Source organism: Rhinatrema bivittatum, chromosome 1 (assembly GCF_901001135.1).
Source record: "Rhinatrema bivittatum chromosome 1, aRhiBiv1.1, whole genome shotgun sequence".
Taxonomy (NCBI): domain Eukaryota; kingdom Metazoa; phylum Chordata; class Amphibia; order Gymnophiona; family Rhinatrematidae; genus Rhinatrema; species Rhinatrema bivittatum.
In genome coordinates this window covers 416,229,880-416,244,833 of record NC_042615.1, presented here as the reverse complement: position 1 = coordinate 416,244,833, position 14,954 = coordinate 416,229,880, and the positions used below count along the sequence as shown (strand labels likewise).

General features: G+C 45.1%; 1 protein-coding gene across 3 annotated transcripts in view; it reads right to left on the bottom strand.

Moving 5' to 3' along the window:
* The window catches only part of LOC115092180, an 81,079-nt gene that overhangs the window by 33,779 nt on the left and 32,346 nt on the right, over positions 1-14,954 (bottom strand). For all 3 annotated transcript variants that reach the window (XM_029602831.1, XM_029602840.1, XM_029602821.1), the window contains exon 2: positions 4,181-4,360. In XM_029602831.1, coding sequence (XP_029458691.1) covers positions 4,181-4,345 — 165 coding nt within the window. In that variant the 5' untranslated portion in view covers positions 4,346-4,360. The remainder of the gene's footprint in view (positions 1-4,180; positions 4,361-14,954) is intronic.

Below are 14,954 nucleotides of genomic sequence, written 5' to 3'. Positions count from 1 at the left end.
TTCAACACCTTGTGCGATGGTAACAAGATGGGCTCAGCTGGTAAATCAAATATTTTAAAGAGACCCAATGTCTCCGCTCAAGGATCTGGAATCTTTTGTACATCTAGATTGAGGACTGCACCCACCTTGTCCAGGAATTTGGGGTATGACAAATCTTCATGTGGAGAATACGGCTCAGGAGGATCCTCAGGAGGGTCCAATGGGTATCCAGTGGATGATCCCGGAGATGATTGAGGGGAGTCAGGGTTCACAGAGAGTTTATTCCCATACGACAGGGTATGTCACTGGTGGAGGTGAATGGACCTGCGGTGAAGGGGGTCCTTGGATGCTCTGGAGATGATTGTGGTGCAGGCGATCCAGGTTCGCTTCCTGTTGAAGATGGTGGTAGAGTGAATGTAGATTGTAAGGTTTCAAAGAAACCAGAGAGAGCTGATAATTGTGAGAAGGCTTGCTGAGTTTCTGGTGGCATGTGTGGCTTCATAGGTCTCATCGGAGCTGGTGGTGAAATTGCCACCAGCAACAAATCAGCGGCTAGTGCATCAGACTGGACCCATCGGTGTTGAAGGTCCTCTGAGAATTTCCTTTTCTTTCGTAAGGACTCTTGCAGTCCCTTGTCAACAGCCAGGTGTCCAGAGATGGACGAAAGATCTGAAAACACTGCTTGTGGTGAAGACGAAGAAGATGATGTTATTCTAACGTACTCTTCTTTGGAATGTACGGAAGACGCATGAGAATACTCACCTCCTGGCGATGGTGATTGCTGCGATAAATGAGGGCTAGAAAGCTGCATCCCCTAATGTCTTGAGGGGTCTGATGGTCTCTTTCCCAAAGACGTGGAAGAGTGGCTGCTTCCATGAACTAACTTGGTACAATGTTTCCCTTTTTGACGCTCTTGCTTCGAGCGAGACTCTAGTTGTGACTGATGACTCTATGTGTGCGTCTGCCGGGGCATTGTCTAGGATACTATTTGCGCTGTGTGCGTCGATGAAGACGTTCCCTGCGTGGAAGACGACGCTCCCTGCGACGCCTTATGCTTCGAATGTTGTCCAGGCATCGATTCAGACGCTGTCGACGCGGGTTTTGTCTTTGAGTGCGTCGATGACGATGCGATGGAGATTCCTTTCTCGGCTCTTCCTGCCTCGACTTGTGCTATGATTGTGAAATGGTATGAGTTGCTGGGAGGTTTTGCGTTGGCACAGACGCTGCTAATGTGGATTTCTGCGATGTGGACCTCTGCGGCTCACCCCCACCATGTGTCGCAGATTCCTGCGAAGAGCGGCACATTGATTGCCGGTCTCTCTCTCGCAGCCTACCCCTCTGAGCTCCGTGGGTACTTTGGGCCCCCAATTCCCTGGCTAATCCTCCAGTCCCGGAGATGGTGGGCTCCATGGATGCCGCTCCCCTTACCTTCGGGTTTTTTTGTTTAGTTGAACCCGGAGAGGAATGCGCCTCAGATGGTGGGGCATAGGAGCCCCCTGATGCCCCTCGTATGCCCTGGATCTTCAGAGCCCATTGGCGTTGGGGCTCGCGGTGACATCCGGCCACAATGCTTGCATGTGGCCTGAATGTGGTCTGTTCCCAGACGGCGATAGCAACGATCATGTCCATCTGTAATGGACATGTTCTTGCCAAAATCACAAGGTTTAAAGCCGGACAGCCTTGGTTCTGACTTTAATATTTCCTAAAGAAACGTCCAAATTCTTCAGTCTGAGGAGAAGAAGCTCCGCATGCGATCGCGCGCGGAAAAAACAGACTGAGGAATGACTGTTTTTCTGCGCAGGAAGGCACGCGCAGCCGTACAGAGCAAAGCTCTGAACTCTTAGAAGCTCCACCTCCTGGGCCCTGATAGACAGTTCCCATGACAGCATGGTAAATTCAGCCCTGCCGTCAATGAGAAACATGGGCAACGACCTCTGGCACCAAATTCTGAAAACGCCGGAGCTTTGCCACTGCTGTTATGCCTCTATCTGGGCCTGCTTCCCAGTCACTTCTTACCTAAAGCAGCAGAGTTCTATAAAGGCAGAAACAAATTAGGGGAAAAAAAAAAAAAAAAAGTGTGGGTCCTCCAGACATCCATCCCTTACTCAAAATCCTGCAACAGCCCCACGCCTCACATGGTTTCCACAGTAACAGGAAGTCCATGTGAGAGGACGAATTGGTGCCACCACAATGTGCAACAGGCAACTGGAGGCACAAGCAGAATTTTTTTTTTTCAAAATTGTTTCTGCCAGATTAGGACACTGCTGCTTTAGGTAACCAGTGGCTGGGAAGTGAGAGGTGGGGTTGAGAGGAGGGAGGAGGGAGGAGGACCAGAGAGAAGAGGATTTAGATGAGGCAATTTAGGGTTCCTTGCTTCCTTCCTCCCCTTATTTCTGATGACTTCAAGAGGAAGGGTCACTCTGCCATTGCTGCCTATGGGCACCCAAAACCTAAATCCGGCCCAGATTACACTTATGACCAAAACCACTCAGTCCTGCTGCTGACACCAACACTCAGCCAAGAATATTCAGGATGACATCTCTAGCAGCCAGCATCATGTTCTCTTGACCCATCCGCCATACCTGCCACTACTTCAACCCAAATCCTACCCCTCCTAAGCATCACCTCCTTGCAACGAAATGTAAGCAGAACCACATGATGCTGGGAGCAGAAAGCAGCAGCAGCATGGAAAAGAATGGGGAAAAACTGAATTGAAAACTGGGGGAAAAGAGGACCGTAGGAGAAGAGAGGAAACTCGGCAAGACCTTGGGAGGAAGGAATAAAACACATAGGCATGGGACAAGTGACTCCTTTCAAAAAAGGCAATCACAGAATTTTGACAATTATTTAACCTAGTTTAGGGGTTGGAAAAGTACAGCTGTAAATCCTATCATCTTACTATCAGTAAAATCATTTAAGAGAGGAAGTTTATGCTTGTGCTTTGCATAATATTCTGCCAGTCTCTCTTTCCATAAGGTTTTATTATATTATTTTAGAGCATTTAAATAAAAAGCTTTTCTCTACAGCTGTTGGCTCTAAGTGTATTTCAGGTAACCACATCAGGACACACTGGCTATAATAAGAGGGGATGAAATAGAGATTAGATAGAGAAGGAGAGAAGAAAGAGTGGTGACAAGAAAAAGACAGTAAGAAAAAGCAAGGGAGAAAAAACTAAGCAGATAAAGTTTTAAACTTTGTGTATTACATAAAAGTGACAGCAGAAAAAAAGACTATATAGTCTACCTAATCTGCCTATCCACACCAACTGCTCATCTTTACAATCCCTACCACTCCTTCATAGGTTCCCTCTGTGTTCATCCTATGTTTTCTTGAATTGAGATATTGGCCTTGTCTCCATCACCTCCACAGGGAGGCTGTTCCATGTTACCACTGCCCTTTTTGTAAAGAAATATTTCCTTAAATTACTCATCGCGTGTTCGACAGGTGGCTGGAGGTATACCAAAGGAGTATTTTTTAAAAGAAAGTTAGTATATATATTAAGTACAATATATCTGCTCATTTATTTAAAAAAAAAAAAAAAGTGCTTAGACTACCACAGATTTTAGCACATCCTGCACAATCTACCTCTGAATTGTCACAGAAAACCAGAGTCCTACTTTTCAGGTCTCTACCTGGGCCTAAACTGACTGGATCCTGACCTGGCATTCACCCTCGCATTTTTAATTTACATTACCAAATACATGAAGAAAATATTGCATTATTTTATATAACTGTAAAAGAAGATACTCACCATTGGGCAGGCAACATGGATTTTAAGAATATGTAAACCATTTTGTACAGCTAAATGTTTTGGGCTGGACTAGACCAATGGAATTTTTCCTACTGGGATGAATGGAGAACAATCCCCATGGAAATGAATAAAATTGTACTACTAGGAAAAGATAAAGAGTTTGATTTTGTTGCCTCAGTTTCTTAATATGAATTTTAGTCATAACAGCCAAAACAGTATAGGGGAAGCCACAATGCATCCTTACAAACAGAAAAACCTCAAGTGAGACATTCTAAATGCACAAGGATCTTTGCCTGAAAATCTCAACTAGCCAATGTATTTTTCAGTTTTCTCAAATGTCAAAATTTAAATTTCTTCCTCTTATTTTAGATAGTAACAATCTTTATTGACTTAGCTAGACATGTTCTAGAGATGGGGAGAGCAGTATCAGTGTGATTGAACAGCTCTTACCTTTGTCTCCACTTCCTCCATTAATTCCACAATATCATATGGCAAATCCTTTTTGTAAGGTATGGGATATCGCCCAATGGGTCTGCTGGACTCTGCTGATTGTGTACAGTACATCTGACCTCCTCCCACTGCAATCTGGGCTTCTTGCCAAATGCCCTTTAACATGAAGGGAGGCAGAGGCTAAAATGGGGAGTAAAAGATAGCCTTTAGTCAATGTAACTGGAAGTGGTATGGTTTATTTTTCCACTGTTCCTGGAAGCAGTCCAAGACAGAAAGGACAAAAGGTCCCTAGAAAAAAAACAAAAAAAACACAAACAAAACACAACCCTCAAAGTTCCACTCTTCCTTTGCCTGCTTTTGACAGAGTGTATGCTCTTTTTTCATACTGCTTGAAAAGTCTGTGGTCAGTCTCTCAAAAGCAGGAATGGTAAGATTTCATTAACCAGAGGGCCTTTAAAAAGTTGGCCCTCAAAACCAAAATCAGCTCTGGGACAACTAGTTATGAAGGAGTCTGAACGCTTCAACCTGACAAAGGACTTCATGTACCAGAATTCCCTGCTTCATGACGGGATTACTTACAGTCTGCAATACAGCTGTAATTAGGACATTGAGAAACTCTCTGTCAGCACATTGCACATTTTCATTTTTTTTGGCTTCGCTGTTCTTATTCTCTGATAAGCTTTCACTGCTGTAACCTAGATTAGAACAATGGATGTATTATGTGATGGGCTGTATTACTGCAGACTCGCGAATTCCTTTCCAGAACTGCAAGTCCCAGCAGCCTCTCCTGCAGAACATGGGAGAAGTTTCACGAAAGTTCCAGGGTGTCTAGGGAGGGGGTCAGTAGCCCCTTCAGCCGGAATATGCTCGCTCAGCAGTTTGTAAAATGTTTATTCAGCAAAACCAGAACGCATGTGTGAAAGATAAGAACTGTAAAGTGTATAAAGGTTTGCTCCGAAGGGGGCGTGGCATGCAGTTGTACTGAGCCTTTGTCTTAGCTGCATCTTGCTGGCAATAAAAGTCTATCTTTACGGATCAGTTGTCTGGACCTCCTTACTGACTAAAAAGAGACGGTTACATTGGCGAGCCAGCCAGGAGGTACCGGAGACGCTATTTTAGCTCTCCAGAAGGTCCGGTAGTTTGGTGGCGGAGCAGTCCCCCAGATATACCTGGTGAGTGGCCACCGCTGAGTTCAGCGATCAGGTTTCTGAGGGGATCGTTCCACAGAAATTCTGCCGGGACCTCTGGGTTGATGATCCGGGAAGAAGGCTTTCACGACGATCGGAAGACCCCTGCAGGCGAGTATTATGGGTACATGGAAATAAGTAAAGACTAGCTAGCTAAGGAAATAGCCCGGTCTTTTCTGGCTGACCGAGGGGGCCTTGATCACACCCCACGCAGTGTGTTAGTAGGAATTACATTCCGAAGACCACGCGGATGATATGTATGGAAATAATAAGTAAACGTATACGATAGTGGGAATAGGTTTCTTGTTGTGTGAAAGAGAGTGAATGGCCTCGCAGTTCTAGGCCGGGCTGACCGCGTCCTAGTCGGGGCGATTGTGACCCTTTGTGTCTGACGGATACGGACCCCTTACCTATCCGTCTTCTCTTCCCTCCTTTGTCTGTGATTCTATCCTGATGGGAGGGGGCGGTTCGACTCCATTAAAAGTCATGACGGAACACTATAGGGAAGTGTTCGATAGACATAAATGTACTAAACCCGGAATGATTCAACGATGTACCCATAGGTGGCCCAGTTTGTGTGTAAATTGGCCTCCGGCAGGAACTTTCAATTTCCAAACGGCCACAAGGGTCCAGAATATAGTTATACAAGAAGGGAATCCGGGTTGCCCTGAGGATATACTATACATAACCGCTTGGATTGCAGTTATTGAAAATCCTCCGTCGTGGGCAAAGAAGCTAGTAGAGGGAGCCGCCCTCATAATGGTAACTCAAGTACGCAAAATGGGGAACCGGAAGTCCCCAGTGTCTGTCTGTCTGTAAGGTACCTGAAAAAAAAAAAAAAAAAAAAAATTCTACTGTGGTAGATCGGTTAGACAAATTTCTTTTTGTGATCAAATGCATTATTTCTTTTGATAACTGCTATCTGTGAATTGCAAGCACATGTACCAGGGATTTTTTTAATTGTTTTAATTGTTTTAAACCCCAATAAGAGATTTTGGTTTACAGATGCTGCACAAGACTACTATACAACAAATTAATGTACAGTGTTAAGTTAAAATACTGATTTGATTACTGGAGAATGCATTTACTGGTGTTGAAGTTTAGAACTTGATGGCAGTTAAGGGTTAACGGCAGAGATAATTACAGGAGAGAGGAGGGAATCGAGCCAGAGAAAGAGAAAAAAAAAAAAAAAAAAAAAGACGTTGAGCCAGTGCGTAGTGCATTCAATATGGCTGTGCGTTTCAATGCTGACGTTAATCAGAAGCTTTCAGTTTTCTCATATCTTCTATCCCAGTGTCCTCCCTATGCTTATCTTTCTATTCTCTAATACCATGTTAATTATTGTTCTTACTTGTCTCCTATATATTATCTGTTATTTAAAAGTTACATTGGAACGCATGATAAAGTATGAACTCTCTTTTGCTGACGCAGTTTATTTTGAAGCTGTCTCTGGGAAATTTAGAGAAATGATTAAGAATGGGTTCTTTGTTAAAGTTTTTCTTGTTGCTTCTTTGGCTAGCAGTAGTTAAATATGCAGAGCTACTCCCTGTTTTAAGGAACTGGCAAGATAAGACAGCCAAGCATGTGCAGCGCTGACTGTGGGAATTACAGGATGCCGTTTGTAAAAAAAAAAAAACAAAAAACGGAGAAAACAAAGACTTAATATTAAAAATTTTGATTCAGTGGCAGGCGCAAGATAAGGATTATTGGAAGTTGTGGGCAAGAAAAGGGGCCACTATGCAAGATTAGGAACAAGAGCAAATATGAGTCGGCCCAAATGATAAAGTAGTAGCACACACACACATATATATATATATATATTGCAATTATGTTCTTTTACCACTGGTGGGGGCTGGGCTCTGGCTATTACCATATGTTCTTAGTGTTTGCAATGTAATTGGTACAAGGCTTCCAAGGGTTTGATCATCACTCCTGCACACCTAAAGCGCCCCCCTGGATCCTTGCCTGCAGATCCAGGTTGACTTTATTGAATTAACCCAATGCCAAACTTACAAGTATGAAGGAAGCAATGTTTTGCAGCTTCTCAGCCTCGTCAGAATTGATTTGCCTCCAGGCGCAGGTCACCTATTCAATTCCCAGATGGACTGTGATCTTTTCATCGTATTTTGAGATATATGGGAACAGGGATCAGGAAGAGAAGAAAAGGGGCCCGTCCCTGCAACCAGGAACTTAATAATAGACCTGACATCCGAAAGAACCTGCAGAAGGCCGAAGGCTTTGAGGGCATGAGCCTCAGCCAGTTAAAAGCTATAGCAGACCAAGTATGTGGAAATAGAGAAGTGGAAGAGAAAAGAGAGAAGCAAGTAGAGACATGAAGGAGAAAGTGACTGTTAGCCGCCGCTCTCGAGGACACTCGGGACGGGAAGGAGCCAAGACAATGGCAGACAACGAAGAGGAGGGGGAACAAGACCCCCCCCTTTGGGAAAGAATCAGTGTGCGTACTACAAAAATGAAGGCCATTGGAAGAGAGACTGTGAAGAATGGCAAAAGAAATACGGGAGCCCTGCAGTGAATACTAACGACAAAAATGGACCTGCACCGACACAAAGGGGCCGAGGAGGAAGGAGATTGGACAACCCCCACTGGCAGATGGCGGGGGAGGCGACAAGGAGCATACAGCCTGAAGAGATCGGGAGGGAAGAATCCCCACTGACCCTCTGGTGGAGATCCACGAGGTAACACAACAAAAATCAGGGGCCTGTTGGACTCAGAGGCCAACGATCTGTCATGACTGCACCAATTGGCCCCCCCGACGAAAGAGACTGTTTCTATAGTGGGTGCCTCAGGTCAGGTACTCACTGCCCCTCTGCAGAAAGAATGAAGTATACAAGTAGGCGGGACCATGGTATCCCTTATCGGATGGAACCTGCTGTGTAAGCCTCCTTCGGGGACCATCCAGTGATACTCATCTGTCCCCTCCAAGAAGAATGGAGACTACATCTTCCCATAGTCGAACGAACCATCGAACATCGATATGAAAACAACACCCCCCTCAACAAAAACGAAGACAACTGATGGATAGAGATGAAACAGAATGCACAGGTGATTAATCAACCTCAATACCCCATTCCATATATGGCCAGGCAAGGAATCCAGATACATCTGCAAAGACTGTATGATTTGGGTATTCTCAGGCGAATCCGATCTGCTTGGAACACCCCTCTACTGCCCGTAAAGAAACCCGGTTCTTCTGACTACCGACCTGTACAAGATTTACGGAAAGTGAATAATCAAGTAGCAGATCTAGTAGCCCTTGTACCAAATCCATACTCAATCTTGGCTCAAGTTTCCCCTACCTCCAAGTGGTACAGTGTCATTGACCTCAAAGACGCTTTCTTCTCCGTTCCAGTAGCAGAAGAATGCCAGAAGATCTTTGCCTTCACATGGGAAAATGCACAAACTGGAATCAAGCAGCAGTACACATGGACTCGCTTACCGCAAGGATTTAAGCACTCACCCACGATGTTCGGGGAGCAACTGGCAAAAGACTTGAAGATGTACCAAGTCACGTATGGGCCAGTAATACAGTATGTGGATGACCTTCTGTTGTTTCGTGAAACGTATCACGAATGTGCAGTAGCCACTCTCCACTTACTAAAGACGTTGTACTCAAAAGGATACCGTGCAAGTAAAAAGAAGGTGCAAATTTGTGAATTGGAAGTAGAATACCTGGGATTCCAGATCCGGGAAGGTACCCGCTGCCTTGGAATATCCCGTACCAGTTCAATACGAGGTCAACCTGTACCCACTTGCAAGAAAGAGCTCCGAGCGTTCCTTGGAGCTGCAGGATACTGTAGGCTGTGGATTGCTAACTACGCTGTTATTGCCCAGTCTCTGTACGACAAGCTGCGGGGAAAGGAGGCAGAATCTCAGCCTTTTCAGTGGGAAACCCATGAACTGACAAGCTTACAACAACTGAAAGATGCCTTGATTGAACCACCTGCTTTAGGAATTGCCAGATGTAATGAAACCATTCCATCTATTCGTCGACGAAAAGAAAGGCATGGCCATTGGGGTATTGACTCAAACTCTAGGCTCATGGGAAAGACCTGTTGCATATCTGTCAAAAGGAATGGACAATGTTGCAAAAGGATGGCCAGGTTGTCTTCGAAGCATTGCGGCTGCATGCTTACTAATTCCAGAAGCAGTCAAATTAACTTTTGGACAAATCTTGAATGTAACAACCCCCCACACCATTCAAGGACTGCTAGAAACTCATGGACCAAAATGGATGACTAATTCACGTCTTGTAAAGTATCAAGCTCTGCTATGTGAAACTCCTGAAATCCAAATACAGGACAGCAAAAACTTGAACCCGGCCACTCTTATGCCGGCACCTGAACCAGTTGCCCATGACTGTGAAGAAGTCATGACTACAATACATTCCAGTAGACCAGACCTGAGGGATCAACCCTGGCAGGGAGCTTGGACTTTATTCACTGATGGGAACAGCCAAATCATTCATGAGATACGTTCTGCTGGATATGCTGTTGTATCCGAAGATGAAATCATTGAGGCTCAACCTCTTCCCCCAGGAACGTCTGCACAAAAAGCTGAACTAATTGCCCTTACTCGAGCTCTGCAGTTGGCAGAAGGACAAACTGTAAATATCTAAACAGACTCTAAATATGCCTTTCTTACAATTCAAGTGCATGGAGCATTATAGAGGGAAAACAACTGAACAATCAGGCTTCAGGCAGTCCTGGAGCTCATCACCAACGACTGCTCTCGCTCTTAAACTCTGGGCAAAAGAAAATACCAAAATTATGACTGCAGTGTACCAGAATAGATTGGTTTTAGATTACCCTCTGGCCCAGGAAGGAGGGTTTGTGGAACATTTAACCTCTCCAATTGTTGTTTACAGGTAGATGACCAAAGCAAGGTTATCCAAGATATCACTGATCGCATGGTCAAGATGGCACACGTCCCTGTCGAGCAGTGGAATAGTGCATGAGACTGGACCAATGGATTCCGTGGTTGGTTTTCCATGATAGATGGATTTAAGAGCTTGTTTGTTATCCCAGCCAGTTTAATTCTGTTTTGTCTTTTAGGACCCTGAATTATTCCTTTCTTGCTCAAACCGCCTTCGTCGGGTGATGAAGGACATTGCTGAACGCAAAACAGCCACGCAGCTCCTGTTACTGTACATGTATTCCTCTGAGCCTATAGAACCTGTTTAACCATCCTCATGTTTTATCCTGGGCCATCTTCCCATACATGACAAGTTCGGGCTACAAAGGGGGGTGGAGCCATTAGGGCCCATCCGTCTCAAACCCGTGAAGAAACCATCGGACTGTTTGGGAAATTAGGGCCCCCTGAGAACTCAAATTGCTAATTTTTCTTGTTTCTGTTTCTTTCAGCTCCACAGTTGCGTTGTGATGGTGTGATACTTTTCATAGAGAATGATAAGTATCAAAGGGGGGAATGAAGGAGTCTGAACGCTTCAACCTGACAAAGGACTTCATGTACCAGAATTCCCTGCTTCATGACGGGATTACTTACAGTCTGCAATACAGCTGTAATTAGGACATTGAGAAACTCTCTGTCAGCACATTGCACATTTTCATTTTTTTTGGCTTCGCTGTTCTTATTCTCTGATAAGCTTTCACTGCTGTAACCTAGATTAGAACAATGGATGTATTACTGCAGACTCGCGAATTCCTTTCCAGAACTGCAAGTCCCAGCAGCCTCTCCTGCAGAACATGGGAGAAGTTTCACGAAAGTTCCAGGGTGTCTAGGGAGGGGGTCAGTAGCCCCTTCAGCCGGAATATGCTCGCTCAGCAGTTTGTAAAATGTTTATTCAGCAAAACCAGAACGCATGTGTGAAAGATAAGAACTGTAAAGTGTATAAAGGTTTGCTCCGAAGGGGGCGTGGCATGCAGTTGTACTGAGCCTTTGTCTTAGCTGCATCTTGCTGGCAATAAAAGTCTATCTTTACGGATCAGTTGTCTGGACCTCCTTACTGACTAAAAAGAGACGGTTACAGTTATACCACAGATACACATAAATACTGACATTCAGAAAGAAACTCAAGACATGACTATTTCTACAAGCCTTCCCTGATCTATAACCGCCCCAACTATAACAACTCGCCATAGTTCTCCAGTCTACGTACCATATCCCTGACTTGGCTTCTGACTATACATTAATTAGTCCCGAGTTTTATGAACTGACACTATTTAGTCAAGAACATATGATATTATTACAGCCCTGAGTATATGATATTTACATATTTGAAATAATCCAGTCCTGAGTACATGTTTTATTATAATCCTGGATATTTGACTAGATATTATTTATTTCTGAGACAGCCATATCTCTGGCTCTTCCTCCTCCCAGTTCATGTGCCCCTGTTTTATTGTAACTTTGGTTCACTTGTTCTCTCTTCGCCTATTGTTCATGTGGATGTTAATGTTTTTGCACCATTGTTTCTTGTAAACCGATATGATTGGTATCATGAATGTCGGTATAAAAAAGCCCTAAATAAATAAATAAATAAAATAAAATAAAGAGATTCATATTCAGCTGCTGGCTGCTTAAGTCAGTTAGCCGGCTAGGACAGTTAGCCAGCTAACTTTACCAGGATATTCAGTGGCACTGGTGCATCACCAAAAATATACCCAGCTATCTTAAAGTTAGCGGGATACATTTTTCTCTCTAACTTTAGGTCTGCTTTTTGGCTGGCCCCCATCAACCAGATGAATGCTGAAAAAATATTGGTATTATCCAACTAACTTTGCAGTATAATGGAGAAATTACTTACCTGATAATTTCGTTTTCCTTAGTGTAGACAGATGGACTCAGGACCAGTGGGTATAGTATATTCCTGATAGCAGTTGGAGACGGATCAGATTTCAATCTGACGTCAGCTGCAGGAAGTGCAGCTCTTCAGTATTCTACTTGAAAAGCAATTGTGGATATATACGATGTTGAATATGGAGGCAAAGAAGACACTTCAGGCAGCTTTCATGGCAGGCAGGTCAAAAGGACTTGAGCACAATGTAGCGCTCTCTTTTATTTTACATTCATACAAAGGCAGATGATGTGTCATTACATGATTGGCTACTTTCCCCATAGCAACAGACGAGTTCCTACACTATTGGCTTTGGCTCAGGGGGTGTGCACGGATCATCTCATCGGCTGCTGAAATCTATACCTCCTGACTTTGTCCTGCCTCTGACTAGGGAACACCCAGCCCCTCCCCCAGGAATTCAGGGCAGTCAGGTATCCTTTCCTAGGCAGAGAGGCTTAAGCACAAGTGATGCTTTTATTCAGGCAAATGTCAGGGAGAAGGGAAGTTAGTGTTTAAACCCTGATGAAATGGCTTGCTGGCAAGCGCATATTTCCCACGTAATTTGTAATTAATAAAATTATGTAATATAAACTGTATAATTTAAATATTTAACTTGGATATAGTGACATATTAACCATGCCAAATATAAATAATAAGATAAAATGAATTTTGAACTTAGAAATTGTAGTCCAGTTGCAGAGGAAAATATAAATAAGATTAATTTTTAGAACTCAAAGATTGTTGTCCAGTTGCAGAGACCTGAAGGTAGGACTTGGTATGGTGACCATAATTAGGGGATACTTCTTATTTGGCAGACTTTCCGTCTTGGTAGGATTGTGAGTCTGGGAAGGCTTGTTGGAAAAGAAGAGTCTTTAGCCTTTTTTTGAACTCTTGATGATTGGGTTCAAGTCTTAGATTTGGGGGGAGCATGTTCCACTGGTGGGGGCATGTACATGACTGAATAACTTTGTTAACTTGACTAACTTGAACTGGTTGAATTGGTTATAGCTGGAGACCGCCAGTGCCCTCAACCGAGAAACGTTGACACCCAGTAGGATGTGTGTCCTAGTTGGAGGGAAGCATGGCTTACCTATGAATCACTCGCTCTCAAGGATGTCACCCGAGAATTCCATGAATAACGGCAGCCGTGGGTGAGATGCTGAGTCCATCTGTCTACACTAAGGAAAACGAAATTATCAGGTAAGTAATTTCTCCATTTCCTAGCATGTAGCAGATGAACTCAGGACCAATGGGATGTATAAAAGCTACTCCCGAACCGAGTGGGAGGCTGCCCGTGGCCCACTTAGTACTGCTCTTGCAAATGCTGTGTCCTCTCGAGCCTGAACATCCAGGCGGTAAAACTTGGAGAAGGTGTGGATGGAGGACCATGTCGCCGCCCGACAGATCTTGGCAGGTGACAGCATCTCGGTTTCCGCCCAGGACACTACCTGGGCTCTAGTGGAATGGGCCTTGACTTGTAGAAGCAGGCAAGCCACCGCCTTTAAGTAGGCCGCCTTGATGACTTCTTTGATCCAGCGGGCTATGGTTGCTCGCGAGGCTGCTTCCCCTTGCTTCTTCCCGCTGTGAAGGACGAATAGATGGTCCATCTTTCATATGAATGGGACCTTAGGTATCAGACTAGGAGTCTGCCAACGTTGAGGTGGCGTAGACTGCGAGACTCTTCCGAATTCTTATCCTCATCTGGCGATGGTAGCGAGATGGTTTGGTTGAGATGGAAGTGAGAAACCACTTTGGGGAGGAAGGACGGGACCATACGTAACTGGATAGCTCCTGGAGTGAGTCTGAGGAACGGCTCCCAGCAGGACAGTGCTTGTAGCTCGGAGATACGATGAGCCGAGCAGACTGCCACCAGGAAGGCTGTCTTCAATGTTAAAAGTTGGAGAGACAGGCCGCGAAGAGGTCTGAAGGAGGCTCCTGCTAAGAAATCTAGGACCAGGTTGAGGTTCCATAGAGGCACCGGCCACTTTAGGGGTGGTCGGATCTGCTTGATGCCTTTCAGAAAGCGGGAGACATCCGGGTGAGAGGCTAGGCTGCCGCTCTCACTCTTGGTTCCGTAGCATGACAATGCGGCCACCTGTACCTTGATGGAGTTGAGAGACAATCACTTCTGTAGGCCATTCTGCAGGAATTCCAAAATCGCAGGAATTCTGACTGAGCGTGGTATGATGTCGTGGGCCTCGCACCAGGCTTCGAATACTCTCCAAATCCTTATGTATGTTAGGATTGTGGAAAACTTGCATGCTCAGAACAGAGTGTCAATTACTGCCCCCGAGTATCCGCTCTTCCTCAGGCGAGTCCTCTCAATGGCCAGGCCGTAAGAGAGAATAGAGCTGGATCCTCGTGGAGGATCAGCCCTTGTTGGAGCAGGTCCCTGTGTGGCGGTAGCGGGAGGGGGCTCCCTGTCAGCAGCCTTCACATGTCTGTGTACCACGGTCCTCTTGGCCAGTCCGTGGCCACTAGAAGTACTGGTCCCTTGTGGTGTTCTATCTTGTGGACGATTGCGCCCAATAGGGGCCACGGTGGGAAGGCATATAATAGACTTTCCTGTAGCCAGGTCTGTACCAGGGCATCGATTCCCTGGGACTGAGGTTCCCGTCTGCGGCTGAAGAAGCTGGGCACTTGGGCATTTGATCGGTTTGGTAGGAGGTCCATGGCTGGTGTTCCCCAACGGTTTACTATCAATTGGAATGCTGTGGTTGACATCCTCCATTCTCCTGGGTCTAGACTTTCGCTGCTGAGGTAATCCGCAGCG